General features: G+C 41.7%; 1 protein-coding gene across 2 annotated transcripts in view; it reads right to left on the bottom strand.

Moving 5' to 3' along the window:
- cpxm2 (carboxypeptidase X (M14 family), member 2) overlaps nt 1-20,238 on the bottom strand; it is a 32,021-nt gene extending 11,783 nt beyond the window's left edge. The window contains exons 1-6 of one of the 2 annotated variants that reach the window (XM_085170724.1): nt 19,806-20,238; nt 19,161-19,637; nt 16,561-16,662; nt 12,136-12,245; nt 9,498-9,637; nt 5,359-5,443 (exon numbers count right to left, since the gene is read on the bottom strand). In XM_085170724.1, the coding sequence (XP_085026850.1) occupies nt 5,359-5,443; nt 9,498-9,637; nt 12,136-12,245; nt 16,561-16,662; nt 19,161-19,443 (720 nt within the window). In that variant the 5' untranslated portion in view covers nt 19,444-19,637; nt 19,806-20,238. Of the gene's footprint in view, nt 1-5,358; nt 5,444-9,497; nt 9,638-12,135; nt 12,246-16,560; nt 16,663-19,160; nt 19,784-19,805 lie in introns of those variants that run through there. The other variant, XM_085170722.1, reaches the window with a different exon arrangement.
- Nucleotides 20,239-23,075: the final 2,837 nt, after the last annotated feature.

Genomic DNA, 23,075 nt, shown 5'->3' with positions numbered 1-23,075 from the left:
ATTTGCATGTGCAGAAGAAATTATTAATCTTTCCTTTTTTCTTTCAGTTGTATTTGGTTTCTGTCTATTCAGTTACATAAACTGCAGAAGTGTTAAATGGGGAGAAAGATCCTTCTCTGACAATGAGCCAGGATGAAGTTCCTGTTTCAGCATTCTCACTGTTTTTCTATTGCACTGCAGCTAAGCTAAGAAATAACCAGGCGTCTAAATCTGTGTAATTGCTCTGTAGCCTTTTTTTTAAAAAAATGGTTCCATCCAACCACAGACACCGAAAACAAGAATCCTTATTAAGCTATGGTTAATAGGGATATTAACAGTATAAGTATTTTTCAGTATGATACATATGTCAGAAGACTTTAAATACACAATACTGTATGAAAGTCTTGAGTGGAAAAACAGTATAAGTTTTTGCAATTCTAACGAGCTTGAAAGGCAATATTTGGTTGGATAGTGGCTGATAGTGTTTCATTGTATGTTTTTCTATGCAAGTATGTTTTCGTGCATTGGAGTGTGTTTAGATTACCGTTACTTTCTTTAGGAACACTGCGTTACTAAAACCGCGATTTTTTTGCGAGAATGTCTCATGACAATGACCGAGTTCGTGACAACAGCTGTGTGCAGATCAACAATGGATAATATATCGAGTACCAGAGAGTATGAGCATGCAGCGTTTAAAGCGTGGAAGTACTGACCTTACTTTGAGTTTGATTCCATAAAAAGTGACAAAAACATTAGTGTCAGTTGTGCGTGGAAAGAAAACTTCTTTTTACAGTGAAAAAAAAAAAAAACCCTAAACAAGCACCGAGTGCGCAATGACATAATGGGAAATTCACAGAGAAACTCTTCCACTGACCGCTGCGGCACACCTGCACCAGGGCAATCTGTTAGGGAACGGCTGTGTGCAGACAGGAATAGGACCCAAGGTGCAGACACTCTGAGGCAAAACTTAAACTCAAAACCGCTTTAATGTTAAACTCAAATATAACATAACTGGAAATATCAAAATAAACTTACACCGGAGGACTGAAGAAAAAAAAAAAAAAAAAAAAAAAAAAGCTATATAAACGGTAGATCGCGACAATGACAAACTGAAACACAGGGCTTAAATACATAGAGGGAGCAATCAGGGAATGGACAACAGGAGGGAAACACAGCTGGGGCAAATCAGAACTGACGAGACAAGGAAGCGTAAACTGAACACACTGAGATAAGACAGAGACCTTCAAAGTAAAACAGGAAACACATAACACAGACTGAACAAAAGACACAGACTCACATGCAGGCACTACAACAGAGGGAACAGAGATGTGGGACCAGGGCAGACACAGACACCGACTGGACACGGGGATATAGCAGACAGGGGAGACAGCAACTAAGGATTACACAGAGACAAACCATAAGACATGACTAACGAAAACCCAAAGACTAGAAATTATAAATAATATAATAAACTCAAAACCCCTGGGTCAACGACCCAGGCATCCTAACAGTATCCCCCCCTAAAGGGCTGGCTCCCAGACAGCCCAACCCGAAACACCAAAACAAAATACAACCCAACCAGGGTGGGTGGCGGGGGAACAGGATGGAGGGACCGAAATGAAACAAACACACGGAGCCAGAGAAAAAAAATACAGGGAGCAAAAGCCCAAAACAACAGCACTGCGGCCCAGCAACAGTCCAAAAGAAAACAGACAAAAAGCCCATGAAAGGCGCAGAGGCCCCGGTACCAGTCTCGAAAAGGTTCAGGAGGCCGGCCCGGAGGCTGACGGCACAACAGTCCAAACCCGGGCAGTTCAGGGGGGCGGCCCGGAGGCAGGCGGCCCAAGAGCCAAGAGGACAGTTCAGGGGGCCGGGCAGGCGGGAGGCACCGGCAGCGATGGAGCGGGTCAGGAGGCCGGCCGGGCGGGAGGCACCGGCGGCGACCAAGCGGGTCAGGAGGCCGTCCGTGATGGCAATGATGTCCAGTCATCGGCCCGGAACGTGGCCGAACAGGCCGGACAGGACGAGCAGGCCGGACAGGCCGGACAGGACCAGACGCATGGGGACCTCAGGCGCAAACGAAGATAGACGGAGCGAGGCTGGACCAGGCGAGGGCGAAGACTCGGAGGCTGGACCAGGCGAGGGCGAAGACTCGGAGGCTGGACCAGGCGAGGGCGAAGACTCGGAGGCTGGACCAGGCGAGGGCGAAGACTCGGAGGCTGGACCAGGCGAGGGCGAAGACTCGGAGGCTGGACCAGGCGAGGGCGAAGACTCGGAGGCTGGACCAGGCGAGGGCGAAGACTCGGAGGCTGGACCAGGCGAGGGCGAAGACTCGGAGGCTGGACCAGGCGAGGGCGAAGACTCGGAGGCTGGACCAGGCGAGGGCGACGCTGCAGGGAACGGCGTGGGAGCCGCAGGTGGTGGCGCTGCAGGCAACGCAGGTCGCTGGACGGGCCCCTCGGACCCTCCAGCGGGAACAGGAGGCTGGACGGGCCCCTCGGACCCTCCAGCAGGAACAGGCGGCTGAAGCGGTCCCTCGGACCCTCCAGCGGAGGCAGGCGGCTGAAGCGGTCCCTCGGACCCTCCAGCGGAGGCAGGCGGCTGAAGCGGTCCCTCGGACCCTCCAGCGGAGGCAGGCGGCTGAAGCGGTCCCTCGGACCCTCCAGCGGAGGCAGGCGGCTGAAGCGGTCCCTCGGACCCTCCAGCGGAGGCAGGCGAAGGCTGGACGGGCCCCTCGGACCCCCCAGCAGGAACAGGCAGTGGAGTAAATGACTGAGGTGAGAACTGAGCAGGTGACTGAGCTGATAGGTGAGCTAAAGTCTGAGCTACGGAGAGAAGTTTAATATGTATCGACTGTTGTAAAGATGGTAGTAATGGTGGGTAAGGTGGTGGATCCGCAGTAAGCTGAGCTAGTTCCCCTGAGCCTCCAGAACCTGAAGAAAACTGCTGGACGGGCTCACCTGAGCCTCCAGCGAGGTCAGAAACAGGTGCAGGTACCTGCCGGACACCAGCCACTCCCACCCGAGGAGAAGGTACGGGTGCCGGAGCTAACTGGTTCCCGGTCATCCTCACACTGGGAGCCGGGACAGGCACCGTCAATGGCTGGGCAGCTGCTGTCCCCACCCGAGGAGCTGGCATGGGTGCAGCGACAGGCAGAGGCTCAGCCGGCCTGGACACCGGAGCAGGGACCAGCTGGACCTCAGCCTCCCTCACCTGAAGCACTGAAACAGGTGCAGGGGAATGCTGGGCCCGAGCTGCCCTGGGAGCAGGAACACAACGGTGCAAAGGAGCAGGCTCAGCAAACACAGACTCCTCTAAAATGTTTTTTAGCTTCCTACCACCACCACGTCTAACAGTCTTAACAGTTTTCACAGTCTCAGAATTTACAGTGTGCACATGATTGTCTTTTTCCAGCTCAGAGGGAGCAGAATGAAAACAGTCATTATACCTCACCATGGGGAGTGGCTCAGCAGAGACAGAGTGGCGACCGCGTGAGCGTCGCTTTCTCCGGGAAGTGGGAGGTGGCAAACTGAGCTGCGAATCCTCCAAAAGACCGGGCTGCGATGAGGAAGCAGAGAGTTTGTGAAGCTCAGAACGTGGCAGACCCAAAAACAGAGCGAAGGACTGCAGTGGAGTGAGTCTAACGTCCGGCGTCCAGTAATCCTTCTTCCTCCGCCGCTTAACCCTCTTGTCGGACTGGTAATCCAGGGGTGGAGGCGGAGGTGTAGCGACTGGAGAGAATGAGCATGTGCTCAATCTGATCGCCCGAGGCATAGGCGCCGGCTCGGCCGTAGCCATGGCAGTTTGGAGGCTACGGGGCCCTCCCCAAGCCAAACGTGAACCATAGAAAGGTGACTCGAGCTCCCGGGCACGCTTAGCCTCCTGCCTCACGCTCTCCTTGAGGAAGGCAGAAGCTGCGGGTTGCCGATACCACACGGAGTCTGCTGGGTCCATGTTATGGTCGCGATCTTCTGTTAGGGAACGGCTGTGTGCAGACAGGAATAGGACCCAAGGTGCAGACACTCGGAGGCAAAACTTAAACTCAAAACCGCTTTAATGTTAAACTCAAATATAACATAACTGGAAATATCAAAATAAACTTACACCGGAGGACTGAAAAAACCACACAGCTATATAAACGGTAGATCGCAACAATGACAAACTGAAACACAGGGCTTAAATACATAGAGGGAGCAATCAGGGAATGGACAACAGGAGGGAAACATAGCTGGGGCAAATCAGAACTGACGAGACAAGGAAGCGTAAACTGAACACACTGAGATAAGACAGAGACCTTCAAAGTAAAACAGGAAACACATAACACAGACTGAACAAAAGACACAGACTCACATGCAGGCACTACAACAGAGGGTACAGAGATGTGGGACCAGGGCAGACACAGACACTGACTGGACACGGGCATATAGCAGACAGGGGAGACAGCAACTAAGGATTACACAGAGACAAACCATAAGACATGACTCTAACGAAAACCCAAAGACTAGAAATTATAAATAATATAATAAACTCAAAACCCCTGGGTCAACGACCCAGGCATCCTAACACAAACATCCGCCTACGTCACTCCTGCTTTACAGGTGAAAATAGAGCAAAAGGACCTAGTCTTTGACTTTATTTATTTTCTGCTGTGTTTTACTTGCATCTATTTGAAAGACTGAGTGTAAACACAAAAAATATTTTATTTTATGTGCTGGAATGTGCAGAAAATAGGTTTAATGTTAAACTAATTTCTTCAAGTCAGAGAATGGTGCATATCATTTAATTTTTACTTGATGCATGAAGTTAAAAGATTAAAACTGATAAGACCAGTTTTAAAAAAAGAGACTTTTCCATTTGATTACATTTTGTATGATGGATTATGCAGAAAAAGTAGAACTGGGGAAGTAATCAGTAATTAGTTACTGATTACTTTTTTCAAGTAACTTGACCAACACTGATCGCCAATACAGCTGACTGAGATACAGCTCTAAACAAGTCTCCACCGTCTTTTATAGATGGAGTAGACACTCACTGTTGTAGCTCTCTCCTGATCTCCTCCATGCATATCGATGATGATTTGAACCACAAATTGGATTTGTCACTCCAGAAGTCCTGTTGCCACTGATTTTCAGTCCTGTTTTTGCGTAATTAGAAATACCTCAGCCTTTTATCCTCGTTTCCCTTCTTTAAGAACGACTTATTCACAGAAACTCTTCCACTGAGCCAATTTCTAATAAAAAGCAGATGTATCAGCTGAAAGGCCGGATGCAAAAAAGAAATTCAGAAAAGCCTGAAGAACTTCAGAAGAAAGTCTTGTTAGCAAAATATAAAGAAATGAGGGGTGGGTAAAGCACTATAAATGTCTAGATTGTTACTCACCAAGTCTTCTGAGCCATTGTTTAGTGTTATCCAGGTATGGCTGTCATTACTAAACATGACCTTGTACGAGGTGACCCAATCACTCCTGTTAAAAATTATAGGAAGAATAAGGGAGAAATGTCATTTGAGGCAGTGCATTAGAAAACTGCACTGCAACTATGAAATCAAGATTTTTTTTTAGAGTATTAATCATGTTGAATAAAAGGAGCATTCAGGCCTAGACCAAGCAGTGTGCCAGATTCACTGGGCGTCTAGTGGGAAACACTCAATTATAATATCAGGCTTAAGAAGTTATCTTATTTAGATGGGCTCTCTGCTCTGAAAACCTTCTGTCTTTTAGTCATTTTAATCTATTTTCCAGGCTTTTCCAGGCATCACTTGAGCTCTATTAATCTCCTTAAAGAATACAATCTATTAGTGCACTCTTGTAACTTGCTCACGCTGTTTAATCCATCACAGTGAGCATCAAATCTGTAAGACTGAGGACAATATGCATTAATCCTTCCTAGAGTTACACCATACAAACTTTTAAAACCAGGCCTCGACGGCATTATCATAGAGCAATTGGGGCCATTACTTCCAGTAAAGACACAATTTTTCTTTAGTGAGATGTTGGCGGGCTACGTTGCACATTTGAAACTCACCATGTTGACTGTTACATAGGCAGACTCCTGCAATTAAACATAAACATACTGAAAAATAAATGGTGAACTGAAAAAACTCAGTTATACATATTTTTACACAAACTAAAATAAACTAAACAGAAAGAAATGTAAAAAATAAAAGAGGAATTTAATAAATATGAGAACAGAGGAGAAGTAATGTCCCAGCCATGTCCTTTAGAGGTACTTTATGTTGAACACAGACAGGTGAGACATCACTCAGTACAATGCCTTTTAAGTATGCCTATATAAAGAACTCACAGATGGCTTAATGTCCCATAACACCAGACAGACCTCTAACCAAAGTCTGCAGTATGTAGGTTGGCAGTGACTCCCTTGTGCCTCCTATGCTTCTGGATAAAGACATCAGTGCTGAGCTGGTCTAGCCTGGTAAGAATTCCCAGCTCTGTTAATTAAAGCACTGTTATAGAAGGAAGCCCCTGAGCTGGCACTGCAGACAGTTACATACCCTACAGAGCTAATTGCAGAGAAATTCTGTCTCGGGCATCTGTGTCTTCTGTGCCATTAGGTTGCACCAGCATTGAAGGGAAATTACAAACACAACTTGGTAAAGTCTCTCACCTTGCTCTCTGACTACATAGCAGTTTTCTACAAAGTCTGTGCCACCCAGTCCACTTAATAAGTACAAAGGTCTGAAGTGTTCAAATAACGTTGTTGAGGAAAGTTCAGAAAGGTAGATGGCAGGGGAAAATCTGCTGGCCTTCTCGCTTAAATGCAAATGTGGTCCTCAGTTCCCTCTAGTTTTCCACTTTCTTGTTGTCAAAATTGCTCTAACACTTATTCTAACAATTTATTTAAGGCTTTTAAGCTTAATAGATAAGTATTGCTGTCCATCAGTCCGGAAGGGGTTATAAGGGCATTTCCACATAACGTGAAGTCCACCATACTGCAGTTAGAAATATTATTCACAAGTGGAAAACATTTGCCAATCTTCTTGGGACTGAATGTCCCAACAAATTCACCCCAAGGTCAGACCACGGAATGCTCAAAGATCTTTTTAAAAACAAAAAGTCTAAAAACAACATCTCAGACTCTGCAAGTCTTGTTTAGGATGTTAAAAGTTAAAGATTATGACAGTACAATTGAAAAAGTTTGAATGAGTATGGCTTGTTTGAAAAGACTGGTGGGAGAACACCTCTCTCTAAAAAGACATCAGCAGCATGACTTAGGTTTAAAAAGTTGCATGTGAACAAACCACAAGATTTCTGGAACAATGTATTTTGGACAGACCAGACCAAAGTGGAGACTGGTCATAATGCACAGTGCCACATTTGGCAAAAACCACACAGCATATCAGCACAAACACCTCATACCAGCTGTGAAGCATGGAGCTGGGTTTGTTTTGCAGCCACAGAACCCTGGAAATTCTCAGTCATTGAGTCAAACATGAACTCCCCCGTAGACCAAAGTATTCTGGAGCCCATCTGTCCAATAGCTAAAGCTTGGCCACAATTGTATCATGAAAAAGACAATGATGTTGTAAAGAAGAATGGACTAAAATGCCTCCATGATGTGACAGACTGATACAGAACAGTTACTTCGACATACGCAGCTAAAAGTGGTCCTAGAAGCTGGTAAATCATGGCATGTGCTTAGTTTTTCAGAGCACTGCTTCTCTTTTGTGGCTTCATTTTTGTTAAAATATTGACATGATGAAATCTGTTTATTTATGTTTATGTCATTTTGAAAACTTCAGAAGCTGCTACAGTACCAGACGATTTTTGGTTATGTCCTGATATATAAAACCTTGGAATTGACAGAGTGTGTGCTTTCTTTACAATGGCTGTCAGTTTGTAAGTAATAAATTGACCAGGTTGAAAAGGTAGAACACATATAGTATCATTAAGTCTAATGTTGGCCCATTTTGTTACCTTTTTGGCTACATGGGACGCAATCAAATCTAGTTTAAATCTAGTTTTTTCACATTTGTGGGTCTCTGGTAGCGGAAAAGCTCTTTTGATGTACTAACATGTATAGTTGCAGATTTCTAACAAAAAATGAAGATGACAAGGTGTTGTGGAATGTGTTTGAAATGTTTTTTACCATTCTTACACACATGCTTACACACAAAATGACTGAAACAAAGCTGGGGCAGTTTCATAAATCAGTTGATACAAACCTAGATAACTTTCACTCCACCTAGGGTGATAAAATGGTTTCTTACCCACAGTGAAGTGTTTGTTTCCTGCTCTGTGCTGTGGAAAACACCCTGATTTGATTTTAAAATGGCTTTAAAAACAGTATACACTGCGGCACAGTAATTGAAGCAATAGTGACTTGTAGGTGGTTTCTAAATTTAAGAGTAAACGCATGTGTGGATACTCAAAGAAGACCTGGCACACTTGTTGTTCAGATGTAGCAGTGGGAGGTGGGAGATATTTATAGTTAAGTACATAAGACTCCACCGAGCCATTATGGTGCTGCAGTTTTTGTTTTACATACACTTTTAGCTGCACACTCTTTCTAAAAGCATTTTTAAATAATAATGCCTACTTGTTGCATCTCTTTTTCCCCTCTACATCTGACTGTGTTCAACAAGTCCATAAGGCTGTACAGTCTCTCTCCTCTGAAGTGTTATTTCTAAAAACGTGGTGACCTTTTAAGAGTAATAAAAGAATCAGCCTGCACTCCAATCAGTCATATTCATAAATCCTTAATCCCACTGTGACGGGATCAGAAAAGCCTCATGAAAAGGCCAAACACCAGTGAAGGTTTGGTGCCATGTAGACAAGATTGAAAAGCTTGTTTTGTTTATGTTCGTAGAGTTAAATTTTCCAGATGGGTTCAAGGGAAAATCCAAGAATTTCGAAATGGTTATGTCCGTCTACGTTCAGTTTTATTACGGAGAGTCATTTTGAAACTCGTGCAGTATGTAAACTGTTTTATGACCATTTACTGTGCTTGAGTTTGTATTAGCAACGTTAAGGACGCGGCTCCATGAGTGGCAAAGCTAAATCTGTGACTCTGCCATGCAAGATTTACAGATTCATACTGAAACAGTATAATGCCATACTGTACTGAACAATTACTGCATAAGAGCAGAGAAACAACATTTGAAAAGCAAAAGGATTCTCAATATTTACTCTTGATGGAAAATTATTCAAGTTTCTCTTTTCAAAGTTCAGGTAAATGGTTGCATAATAATGTTTTCAGTCTTGATTTTATCTCCCTGTTGTATAAAACACAAAAAAGGACTTAATCAAGGTAAGTGGTTAATGCAAAGATTGCCTGCATTCATAAACTTTACATAACACTGCGCTTGATATTCAGTTATAAATCTCCTTGCAGATTTTCTTTAGAATTATTTTCACAAATATATCAAACCAGGTTCCAATACCCTGCATAAAATCCATCCCACATATTTATCCTGTTATGTTTCATGGACAAGAACAATCTAGATCCTCACTGTGCAACCATCTGCAACTCTCCATACATGTCTGCTGGGTTCCTACTCACGACCAGAGGGAGCTCCTGCCTTGTGTGATGACCCCAGTGAACTTTGTCAGCCTCCTGGCATCCACCTCAAACCACTGTAGAGTGTCATCTCTCCCAGCACACCAGGCCCCGTCATAGAGGTCATCTTCATAAAGGCCAGCCTGCAGGTCAGAAAAAGCCAACTTAATTCCACGTGCGCTTACAGTCTGAATATGGTCCAACACACATTTTTTCTTTTATAAAATTCTAATTAAAACTTACTATTGAAGTGTTTTATAATGGAGACAGTGAAGTGTGAAGAATATCTTCTGAAATAAGGTGTATTAACTATAAATTTTACTATGTACGTACAAGCCTACTCTTTTTTCCTGTCACATAAAAAGAGCGAACAAGAGAAAAAAACAGAGCCAGTGAAGCAGAGTTATAGGGATGAGCACGTCTATAAAACAGGGCTTAGTGTTGAAAACTGTTCTTCCTCTCCTGCAACTCTTTCCAAATCCCACCATTTCTGTTTTTGTGCAACTCTTTTAGTATGATGTACGAACCTGGTGCAATAGCTGAAAATGTTGCACTGATTATAAGGGATCAAATGCTACTCTGTAAAGCCTGTGCTGTACCAGCCAACACACTGGCTCAGAGTACGAACACTCATTTTCATATTGCATGCTTACAGGCTTGACTGTTTATTTTTATCATCTAAATTTAAACATTAGAATGAGATACTTCACTACAGATGTTAAGGGCATGGAGTCATTTCCTCCTTACCATGACTTTCACGTGCTTTAATCAGAAAGATTAGGATGTTAAAGGCCATAATATAAATTCAACAGCTGATCCTAATTCCAGTTACAAAGGGGTTAGGCAAGGAAAGGGAAGATGCATTAACTTATGAAATCCAACAGACATGTGAATGTCTTTAAATGCTTCTTTAATTTATATTAGTGTGTAAAAATGTCTTGAGTCACTCCACATTTCTTTATATTTTCCTTCCACAGAGTCAGACTTTGTTGCAGTTTTTTAAGTTGTGTTCATTATAGTTCTCCAGGCTTTCTTTCAGCCAACATTTTCCTTGACCCTGACATTTTCAGAAAATATTTTTTGTTCTTGTTTGCTAAGGCCATTAACACTGACCGACAAATTACTAAAGAATAAAAAAGACACCTAACTCAGGCATGAACCAGTGTTGTGTCTACACATAACAGACAACTTAGGAAAGAACCAATTTTAAATTGTATTTTTAGGCACTTTGTTACTAAACACTAATTTCTTTCGTCAAAGCAGCAAAAAGTGCCAAAGATATCACAGCTTGGCCTATATGAAATAGTATGTTTGTACCAATGAAGCTCTGTTTTCACTTCTATTTATCTTTGCATGTTTTGCTGCATTTTACTGGAATAACATAATGAAATATAGGGGGACTCAAGAGTTTTGCACAGTATTCGAGCCGTAAGAATATTTGGCTTATTTGAACTAAACACCTGGTTCATAGATGACATTTGTAGTCTCTTTTATGTTCTGTTTGTCAGCCAGTTAGAAGGGTGTCTCGAGATATTTTAATGAAAGATGAAATGCACTTGCTACGGAAAAAATGATTGACTCCCGTATCACGTGTCTTGTTCAGGTGCAGACAGTGAGACCTTTTCATGAACTATTTAGTGGAATAAAAGAAAGATGGCACATCACTTTATACAGTATGTTCTGCTACCAGATGGAGACTCCGTTTTGAAACATTACATGTATTACAGATACAAAATTTATATAGGGCTTACTTTTCCTGGTTTTGCTTTCTTTCAATTTTGTTCCTCCATAGATTTTCCTTCTAATGCATGTCTTTCAAACTATAGTTAGGAGTTAGGGTTATATAGTTATCTTATAGTAGTGTTTTATGTATAGTTAAATAAATCCCAGCTCTTTTAGTATCTTTCATCTAAACAACATATAACACTGAGCACAGACCTGAGTCAACAGACATCTGCTTTTTGTGGTCCTCCTTATTCTCTTGACACCATCTGTCTTTCTATCATGTCTGCGCTTACACACCCACGTGCGCACACACACCCACGTGCACACACACACACACACACACACACAACAAATCCTTTGTTTTGTTGTTTGCCATTTAATGTCGTCTTGAGTTAATTAAGTGTATTTGTGCGTGTCATTAATTGTGCAGATAGATTTGGGGCGGTGGAGCTTGCAGAATGTTAGGCTAGCTGCACACTGCATGCAGGCTAATGCACTCAAAGCAAAGCTTGCACTAACAGGAAACACTTCTCTTCTCCCAGATGCCAGTTCTTTTTTATTAGGTCTGGGGATGTGCCCCTAGTTTGATGATAACACTATTACTTTCACTGTTTAGTTAGCTTTGGGGTATTAAAATATTCAGTGAGCTGAAACAAGAAGATAATGTCATTCAATCTTACAAGGGAAAAGCCAAGTTATCACAGCTCACATCGTTGCGTGCAGCTTAAATATGGATAAAAAAAATAATACTATCTTTCAATCTTATTTTTTTGTATTTATAATATGGAGCCGGAAAAAAAAATGCCTTCACAAAATGTTAAAGCCTCCGAGGAAAGACGAGATAGCCCAGGGTATAATACAAGTCCCAACATTTCTGGTAAGTCTGCTACGCCAACACTTTACATTTCCGTCTCACCTGAATGTTAAGGCGACCTCTGTGTGCACCAAGGCCATAGCGTTTGGTAGATGATGCATGAAGCTGAAAATCATCAATCTTCAATGACTCCAGTCCAATGGGAGGGCATTCTAGGTAATGAGAATTACAAATTGGCTTGTGATGGTAATGTTATGTATCATGTGCAGCTGTGATAGAAAGTTGTTTTTTGCAGAGTATGCAGATGCCTTGAGTCAGACACAATGCATCTGTATAGCTTGAGTAAACAGTAAGGTACAGTTTAGACTTTTCACAAGAAAATTAGAGGATCAAATGATACAACACATAGTTTTATGTGACCACTTTCATTCTAGTAAAAGGAACATTTCTCAACCTTTATCATAGCTGTTGATGATCATTTTGTGCCTCAGTCCAACTTAGCATAGGGGTCTCACATGAACTACATTTCCTTTAGCAGTCTCACAGTGTGATCTTTGTTTTGATAGTTAAACTGATATGAATTCCAAAACGTGTCAGCCTTCACGGGTGATTAATGACTCTGCTTTGAACGCTTGCTTTTTATAATTTAGCAAAGCACACCTATCAAAGTCATCAATCTACACCCTGAATACATGATTAAATAGCTAAAACGACCAAAGCGGTATCAGTATCCTGAAAAAAAGGGGAAATTGCAGCAGCTACTGCTTTTAGCTTGCTGATAACTTTTTAATGTTATGAATGAGAACACGGCTTGAATTGGGGAAAAAAGGCATATTTTCATCTGTTTTAACATGCGTTAACCTGCACTAAATAATGAGAATATCAGATAAAAATAAAAACAGATGTTTCTATAACTTGTTTTTTATGTTCTTTGGCGTAAAGCTAGGGTTAGAATTATGGGACATTTATTAAAATAGATAAAACCATAACCACAATAAAACATCATCTTGAAATTTTATCTCTTATATGGATCAGGACAAAGAAACTTTCAAGATGTGGCTTCCATTGTGGGATCATTTCCTGCAATGCAACCTGAGCCCACCCTTTCAGATAAACTTTACAACCACCATGTGTGTCATTTTGTTTTTGAACTCTTTCTATAAGCTGAAGGTAAAATAATACTAATCGGATGTAGCATCATTTCGCAGACTTTCTGACTTTCTGACTTTCAGACCCAGAGCATGCAACTGTCTTCACAGGCTGAAAGTCCCCATTTAACCACCATACATACAGTATGAAGTCAAGCAGAAATGCTAAAGTGTAAACAGAGTACACTTGGCTTGCACAAATCATGCTAATTAACTGCAGATCTTATTTGTTTTTTTCTTTTAGCTTTTCCTCACTTGAGTCTCTCTGGAATATCTTTATACTTTCACAGTGTATGTGTCAAAAATGTTACTTTTATTATCACAAGCTTGACACTTTACAAACTGAGATGACACAACATTTTTTTTTTACATCCTAAACTTTACGGTTTTAAGACCAAATCACAAATTTAGAAATCTACATGAATGCAACTCCAATAAAGAGATGTCTAATCTCTTAACCACTGGATCCCATGAAATACTGAAAGTTTCAGTGATGACAATTAGCAGCCATCAAATCAAATAATCAACTCTGTGAGTGCAGAAATTATTCATATCACCAACTGATGTTACAGCAATGGGTTGGTTGCCTTGCAGCCATACTCAAGATACATTTTCGAAAAACACGCAGATAAAACTCAGTCCCTGAGAGCTGCACATCACTAAAAGAGCTTTTGTTTGCTGCTACAGAGCATTTGGAGTTTATTTGGACAGATGCCTGTATTTAAGTGAATGCAGAAACTGAGGTGGTGTATGCTGAACAGAACTACTTGGGTGATATTGGCTCATCTTTTAACAGTGCAAGGGAAATCATCCAGTGAGGGCCGAATGGGCAAATCAAAGTTGACGTGTGAAATCTCTGCTGCCCAAAAGCTCTTTAGGTCAGATCAGGCTGTTTGCAGACTTCCCTGGATCACAGCAATGGAATTTCAGAGCAAGAATTTCCGATTGGGCACCAGAGTGTTTGTACATGCGGCATATGCTGCACATGTCGCTGTCACACAGCCAGGCTGGCCTTCATAAATGAACAACCAGAAGTGTAACAGGCTGACAAAAAAGACAAGTGAACTTTCCTTCTTTTACCTCTGCAGTAAGATTTAAATTTCTTCCAAAAGATGAAGCTGACTTTGCATACCTGACTGAAATATTTCAAACATTGCCAATCACAATCCCCGAGAGACACCACAGACAAAGAGGATCAGCATGCAGAATGTGCACATGCATGTCTTGATTTATGTTTGATGCATAAAGCAAACATAGCTCGAGTTCAAATTAATTCCTGCTGTAAAACTGAAGTGGAAAATTTGATTAACAAGCCAAAGGCAAAGCCGCTGGGAAGACCAGCTAGCGTAGTATTTATAGTAACTCTATACAGTAATAAAATATGTGTTGCTGCACTTGCGACCCAGTGACTATATTTAAAATGCTCTCAGATTCACATTGTAAGACCGTCGGCCTTCTGAATGCAGCGATCACAACATATTAGGGACAAGCCTAGCCCACAAAGCAGCCCAAGGATCAAGGTTAGCAGAACAAAAAAATAGACTGTTGTCTGCTTTCCTGCAAAGTCCTAAATCATCATTACCATCTGCATCCAATCCTTCACAAGAGGACCCCCACATACACACATTTGCCTTCAAAAGCAACGTGTAATAAAAATGACAAAATAGATACTGAAGGCATTGCTATTTAGGCTAACTGCCTACTTATCGCTGAGGCCAAAACCTAATTCTGTCAGTTACAAGCTCTCATTTTACATTTTGTGGTATAATAATGAAATATTTTCTGTGTATGATTTATTCATATTAGGATGTTTATGTGCTGTGAGTTTGAAACTGTTTCCAAACTAAAAGAAGTCAACCCTTTATTTATTAGATACACTTTGAGGAAACACTTTGAACACTTGGGCAACAACTTCAACTGTTTCCAGTAAACTTTATTTAGTTTTTTAAACTAAGTAAATAGAATCACCATCCCTTGAGTTACAAAGCCCATATGATCACTTCACCATCAGTAAGTACTGCATCCAGTGCTAGGAAGTCAACTTTGGCACCCGCCAGTGTGTTGAATTTCTCGACATTTCCCAAGTCTGTAACTCATTTTTAAATGACACAATACTTACTATTTATTCCCCTACAAAAGCGACATTGTTTCGCCGTAATAGAAAAATTATTTAACAACTCAGTGTGCCAGAAGTAAGCCTCCCTACAACCCTTGATACATTTTCTTTTCACTTTTCATCAGCCGAGCAGAAAGAAGAATGGGGTTTTTATCAAAGCCAGCATCTGCAGCTTTACAGAGTACATGTGACAAATCCTAGTTGAAATATTTGTTTCAGCTGATTTCTGTTACATCCGACGTGAATAATGAATGAGCTGTTGAAACATCTGCTGAATGAAACCTTGAAAATCCCTTTTGGTCTCAGATGACCAAAAGCTCTCATTTGTTTTGGTATGTGCATGTGGCAGACACTCATGTTCTCCTTGACTTTTGACAACAGCCAAATAATTAACATTTCAGAGGTGGAACAAGTTCTGAGTATTGGAGGTCTTGATCTATAGAAAGTATAAGCCCTGAATCCCTGCCTCTGATAAATTAGCTGCTACCAGAAGCTGCTGAAACATATTCAAAAACCAGATTGAAGTTTAAGTCGTGATTTTTTAAGTCTGCACCACATCTTGACAGTTCAAGGCATGCCAGGCATGTCGGCATAGAGTTCCTATTTTCCATCATGAAATAGTATCCAACTTTCTGCTCTGCTGCATGAATGCCAAATTAAAAATGGCAACCTTTCTCCCTGTCTTGTTTGCATAGCTTCAACATAAACACATAAATTTGCAGTTGGCCCCAGTCACTCTTAATTTCCCAGTATTAATAAATAGAGCTTCTTGCAATAAAAGAAAGGTCTTATCCTGTGTAAATAAGTCAAATAATGGCAATATTAGTACATTATGAGTTGTGGAAATTGTGAGGTTAAAGCACACACACTTTGCACTGAATCACACATTGAGTGGAGCAAGTTGACGTGCCAAAAACACAACTGGGGCATCCTGGTTTTAGTTTATATACAAATATACTGTGATCCATGGAAACCAAACACAATGCTTCATAGGCAAAGAAGACATCAGTGCCTCTGCGGCTAGACTCCAGTTCTGAGAGCATCATCTTATACTGCCAAACCTTTCCTCTCAGGGAAAATATGGTTTCTGAAAACACTTACTCTACCCAAAAGATTTGTCATCTCTGAGAGAGCTTGTATCTTTTTTCCCACCATAGAAATGATCCTTGCACAGTGCAGTATAGATGAATTTTTATGAGATCATGAATTTCCCATAACAAGTGAGTGTCAACTTTGATTTGCCCATTTGGCTTTTTTACTCACCCTTTTTTATCGGGTTGTATTGTTGTTCTCCTTCTGAGACGCTGTTTGGGTTTTTCACTGCAGTCTTCTTGGTTTTCTCTGCCTTTTTGTTGGGGGACTTTACTAAGGAAGGAATTGAAATGTTAAAAAGGGGAAAGAAAAGAAAATTATAAAAGGCTGAATCACATTTTAAATTGCTGATCCACTGATGTCAACGCAGAATTTGATAGGAAAAGTGATGACAAAGGAGAAAATGGATTCAGGAATGGGGACTGAACCAAAAAATTATTTCTGGGCACAGAATCTGAAAACATTTAACTCTTGTGCTCCCTGCATTCAGTTCATGTCTGTCTGCCTCTCACGTTAGATAAATAATGCATTTTAATTTGCACTTGAAGTTCTTGCATTAAATAATCAGGAAATCAAGGTTCAAATACATCATAAATACACCCAGTACATGCAGCAGGGTATGGGGCAGTAACTTAACATTAAAGGTACTGAAAATGCTTTTTATTTGACTGAAGGTTGGGATGGGCTCCACATGACAACAGCTCTTCTCACATCTGCAAGTCTTTATCTGCATCTCTTTCTGGGGACAGGTTCAACTCCGCAGTGCTCTGTGCTCCACATGTGCTTCAGCAAAACCGATTAAGAAAGCACCAGCATATGGTTGTTGAGACACTGGTGAAATACCAGCACTACACATGACATTTAGTTAATCATAGTACAGTAGAAATATGACATTAAACTCCACTAAATGAATTCCAGAGATCCTACTTACGAGAAGCAGTGAAGGGATGGGTTCTTCCACGCAACAACCATCAATTAAAAATGCTCACTCTCCACATTTAAACCGTTCCCTACACTGACACTAAGATGTTAAAAAACTTCCATTCTTCTTCTCTTTTTAAGACTCTTAAGGTAAAGTAAAATATTTATTGTCATTGTGGATTTAAGTTGAAAGCAAAACTCAATTCATGACTAATTCTTTTTATTTTTTTGACACTTCAGTGCAGTCGTGCAAGCTGGAAATACAACATATATAGCATGCAAGGAAACAATCGAGTCTTCTGCTGGCGCACCTCTAACTAATGGTCCTACACTAGCTTTGTTCACCAGCTAGTTTCTGTGCATTCCTGTTAGAAAAGGGTAACGTACAGCTTTTTTTGTTCTGTAGCTAGATGTCTATTTTGTCTGCAGAAAGATGTAGATAGTTAATATTAGGTACAATTAATATTTAAAAAGAAAACCGTTTAAAAGTGCAGCTTTAAATACAACACTTGCATCTATACATTTTCTTTGGCTTATCCAATTCAGGTTTGCATCTGGGCTGGAACCTATCACTGCTGTCATTGGGTAAGAGGCGGGGTACGTGCTTAGCAGGTCAACCAGACTGCCACGCGACTAACGCTGAGACATCTATTCACACAGCAAGCTTGTCAACAGACTGCGGGAGGAAGCCTAAGTACCCAAAGAGGCACAGAGAGAACATGAGGATCGCGCGCAGACAGGCCCCAGGCCCTGAGGCTCTGAGGTGACAGTGCCACCTCACCGACTCAGATACTGTAGATAACGTTATCTGGAAGACACTTAAGTGATTAAGATGCATTTAATTCGATAAAAACTGTAATTGTAGGGAAGAAGCAGCTTCTGTATCACTGTTAACACCTTCCTCCTCCAGTCTGAGACATGTGAAGTCAGATGCCTGAAACATGAGGTCACTTTCTACACAGCTGCACTACGCCATCAGCCACCATCCAACACAAACCCTCACAGCCTGTTACTGTCTCCCAATCACCTGGCAGCATTTCAAACACACCTACAAACCTGCTCCTGCATGAGCAGAAACTCTTTGAGGAAGAGATTCAAGCTGTCCATTTCAACATGGACTACAGCAAGACCGCACTGCTGGTGCTTGTTACTTTTTGGGATAGCATAAGTTTCACATGTGCACTGCACACCACCACACAGTGCAATCCTAATCTCAACCATGCACGAAGCTTTAAATCCTGCTGTTGTGCTGCAGCCAAACAGAAACATGGGTCTGTATGCATACTGAGTAGTGAGGAGGATGACTACATCATGAGATCATTATTTTTATGAGTCAGTGAGCACATCAGGGTTGGATACGATGCCTCCAAATTTTTTATCTCTATTCATCGATTAGCGTGAGCGTCGGCTGCGTGTTAGGTGACTCTGAGAAAAGGTGATTATGAGTGATGTTTCACTTTTTCCACACAGCAAGCACCCAATGATGCAAAATGCCAAATAATATGACGTTTGTGATGTTATTTAATTCCAAATAATATTGACTATGAAAAATAAAATGCTAGAATGACTGTTTTAAAAACTGAAACCTGTCTCAACATTATCTCATAAGTTTACCTTTCCTATGGATTTAACAGAAAAAGAGGTCACAGCAGCACAAGATGCTGTTAGAATTGTCTGTTATCCAATCTTAAAGATCACTAATGCTCATTGATTGCTAATGATCATGCTTTTGTAGAGGATTTCTAAAAGAAAATGTACAGCAATACACAAAAAACTGATAAAAACTCACTGATATTGTTTTTCTTTAAAATTTGCTTAAGTTGCTCTCTAAGTCACAGCAGTGTTTTTACCTGTTTTTGCATCTGCTGGGGTTTTATGTGTCTTCTTATTGCTGTCTGACTTCACCTTGGCAGTCTTCTTGGCAGAATGCTCCTTTGGGTCTTTCTCACCATCGGGTATAAAGGAATTTTGCTTCTCCAACACCTGGACCTGGTTGTATTGTTCTCTTATCAGCAGCCCCTGCATGTAGTAATCCTCATCCTCCCCGACAGAGCCGTGGGTAAGGTCTGCCAACCCCACAAGGAGTCCCAGCAGGGCCAGGGGGGTTAAGAGCCTGAGGTGTTTTCTTATCATTTTCTGGGGATTACCTCCAGTTGAGAGTCCTGATGCTGTCTCCAGAGGAGCCTGCTGCTGCTGCCGGGCAGCGTCCCATCAACTGCTCGCCTTTCTCTCCCTTCCCACTCCAACAGGAAGAGTTCACAAAGTTTTCAAAGCACTCCTAGTCACTGACGAAAGCTGGGAGCCAGAGGGTCCATGGACGCCTCTGCCTGAGAAAAATGCAGCGAGGGAGGGAGAAACAGAGAGCAGGAGATGAGGAAGCAGAAAGGGAAGAGGCAGAAAGACAGACAATACAGTTCTGTTTAGGATGCCACGAGGCATGGTAGAAACAGAAACTGACACATTTGGGATCAGCTGTCATATTCATCTCCTCCTACCTTCTCTGATCAGAGAAAAGTTTACTCTATCATGTGCGGGGGAAGCGACTGGGAGACCTAAGCAACCCTTAAACAGTTTCCAATTCTGGATCTTCAAAGGAAAAGCAGCACCAAGTATCCTTCTTGTGCCCACAAGAGGTCTAAATTGGCACAACACATGTAAGCAAACAGGCACCGTGATCCACCCTTTTTTAGTTTGACGAGTCGGTTACAAATGTGTGTGCATCCGATAGTAAAAGTATATTTAACGGGTTCAGAATCAGCGACCATTATACATCCTTTGCTTCAGCCAAGACATGTGTGGACTCTTCAGTAGTCTGCACGTTAACAAGCAGTGGAAATCTAACAAAACACAGTCTCTGTGGAGCATTCAGGCATGTTCCAACACAGGGATGGAGCGCTGCCCTGTGTGTCACTGCTTATCACATCATGAAGCTTTTCCTCTTTTTTTTCTTCCCCTCGCTCTCCCTCGCTTTCATACAGCCATGACTGCAGCAGCTGATGGAGCCTCACTTTCATAACAAGATGATAACAAAGCCTAAAGCGAGAGTCAAACTGGCAGATTCTTTATTAAACCACAATTTGTCCGCTGAAGAGATTTTTCTTTAGGTAAAATTAGAGGGGGGAAAAAGAGATGGAGAGAAAGGTTTTCTCTTGAGTGTGTGCTTTTTGTGTTAATGCTAAGAAAAGAAATGTCTAGCCTTGGGCTTAAAAGATGTAGTCATAAGGAGCGGGGATTCCACCAAGCATTCGCACGACTAATAGCTACAGCTTCTGACATTTCATCAAGCTGAGGCAAGACAAACTAAGGCAGATATAATAATCCCTAACAAGCCTGGTGGCCTGCCTGAATGCTGCCCAATTTAAATGTGCTGGTTCATTACACATAACTCATGTAGATGGACAGAAAACTGCAAAGGTTGCCTGGAAATCACTCACACCTGAGACTGAGACAGCCTCTGAACGGAGGCTAAAGTGGGCAGAGGCTGCAGGCTAATCACAGAAGAACAGGATCTGGAGTGGGTGGACAGCTCAGGGCTGGAAGACTCTGTTCAGCTGGCATAATCCTTCGCCAGCTAGGCAGCCATTCACTGCTTGCCCACCTCTCATCTAGACTACACCCATCCTGAGCCGTATGGGAGGAAAGGAATGAGGGATGAGAAGAAGGCATCCAAAAAGGACTATAAAACTTTACTGCACAGGCTTTGAGACAAATGTCAGCCCTTTCTGCTAAAGCAACCACAACTGTCAGTGAGTTTCTCAAATGCAGGACCGCACCGTGGCTGTGATGCCTCTGCAGACAAGAATGTTTTGTATTAAAAGCTGGTAATATGACAGATCGCTTCTTTGAAACAGTCTCTAGGATTTCAGCTTTGATTCTCAACAAGTTGTGTTGCCCAGTTATTTTTTTGTAACTGAATCTAACTAAAAGGAAGCTATATTTTGTTTTACTAAATGCAAAATAGGCACGCAAGAATTAAATAACCCCCTTTATCCCTCTGCACATCAGCTGAGTCCTTATCTTTATTATCAGGCACATCTTTCTTTTTATTTTAACATGGCGCACAAAACACGCTCTTCAAATATTTACCACTGGCGCCAGTGCATTAAAATATTTGTGACATCAGTGGACAGATCATTTTGGCAGTTTCAACAGGTTCACCTTGCAAAGTTTCATATAAGAAGCATTAGAAACATTTTGGGGGAAATGGCAGCTTTTAGGATGAGGTTTGATTAAGTAATAATAATTTAATATTATGAGAAGAGAGTGTGTGTATGTGGACTAAAATGAAGGTGTTTGGAGTCTGCAGAATTATCTAGGTACTACTCCACTTGTCTTTGTGTTTTATTTTCAAGCTCCTGTGGTTTGCTTTGAAAATTAGTTTTCGCTGTTGTTGCTGTGCAGCTTTCAAAATGAAATGCTGATAGCAAAAAGGCCCAACAACCCTTATGTAATCTTCCACTTCATTTGTCAGTAGAAACGTGACCTACAGAACGTATATATTAGAGCGTAGACGCTATTTAATCTTGGTTAACATTTATTAAAGCATGAAATGATTTCCTAAACTCGACGTCAGAGTTTAATATACCTGATCTGTTGCCGGCTGATCAAATAGCTGCTTATCAGGCTGTGAAGTATAGAGCAGCTTGAGGCAGCAATGTTGTGACAATAGCTGTCTTTCTCAGTGAAGAACACCCAAGGTAGGAGTGATGGCCTCTGCCTCTCTCCATAATCTCTCACAGGGAGAAAATCCCCTGGCTGAATTCTCATTAACTGGGCGTCAGTGCCTAGAGTGACAGGTTAGAAACTCAATGGCAAATTTCTCCCTGCTGCTGCTTTGACACTATGTAACTGATGAAAAAGGGGACACTGACTTGAGACTGTGAATCCAATGGTACAGTAGGGCATGGTAAGGCCAAGTTTGGTGGACAGTGGTAATTGTAATGAGTGCTTAAAATGGAGAGTGCTTTGCTTTTCGTGCAAGGAGAGAACCTTATTAATGTTTTAAAGTCTCACACAAAGAGGCTGAAATGTATGCATGCAAACACCTTCAGTGATCATCCATCAAAAACAACCTTGGATGTGCCACACTGGCTTGTGCCCCATATTTCTACTAAATTCACATCCAAAGAGTTTATCCTGCCTGAGCGGGACAAACCCACCTTGACCTATTTATTTATTTATTTGCATGTAAAACAAAATGTGATATGACACATTTATAGATTCAAAACAGGGCATGTTGCAACCTTGGGATTTACTGCTTTAAAGTATGTACATTTCATTAGGAACGACTCTCAAATCTTGGCACTACATCTGACAAGCGGCAAGCTAAAGCTGAAAGCTAAATCACTGAAAGGTAAATGTGTTCCACACAAGGATGAGGCTGGTGCTGTCAGAGTTTGAATGTAAAAGCGGTGCTATATTAATCCAAATGACGCAGGAATAAGTGCAGTAGAGCTTTGACACTCTCAAGGCTTGAAATGCATATTAGAATGATCATATTTAACAATCCATAAAAAAGGAATGTCTGCCACATAAAAAAGTTTAAAAAACTGTGTCTGTTTCAATAAAATTGGCAAAATTAAGTGGTGAATATCTCTCATCACAGCATAGTGTGACAAGAAGGTAACAGCCCAGTGCTGGGTCTTAGCAATATTTCTTCTGTGTCCATGGAAACTGTGAGAAATGTGGCAATGGTCAATTTGCTCGACCAGCACACATGCAGAGCAGTCTGTTTTGAGACTGGAGGTCTGTGTCAGCTTATGTTT

This window comes from Neolamprologus multifasciatus, chromosome 8, assembly GCF_963576455.1.
Source record: "Neolamprologus multifasciatus chromosome 8, fNeoMul1.2, whole genome shotgun sequence".
Taxonomy (NCBI): Eukaryota; Metazoa; Chordata; class Actinopteri; order Cichliformes; family Cichlidae; genus Neolamprologus; species Neolamprologus multifasciatus.
Note: the sequence above shows the minus strand (reverse complement) of the source record. Positions and strands in the feature narration are given on the sequence as shown.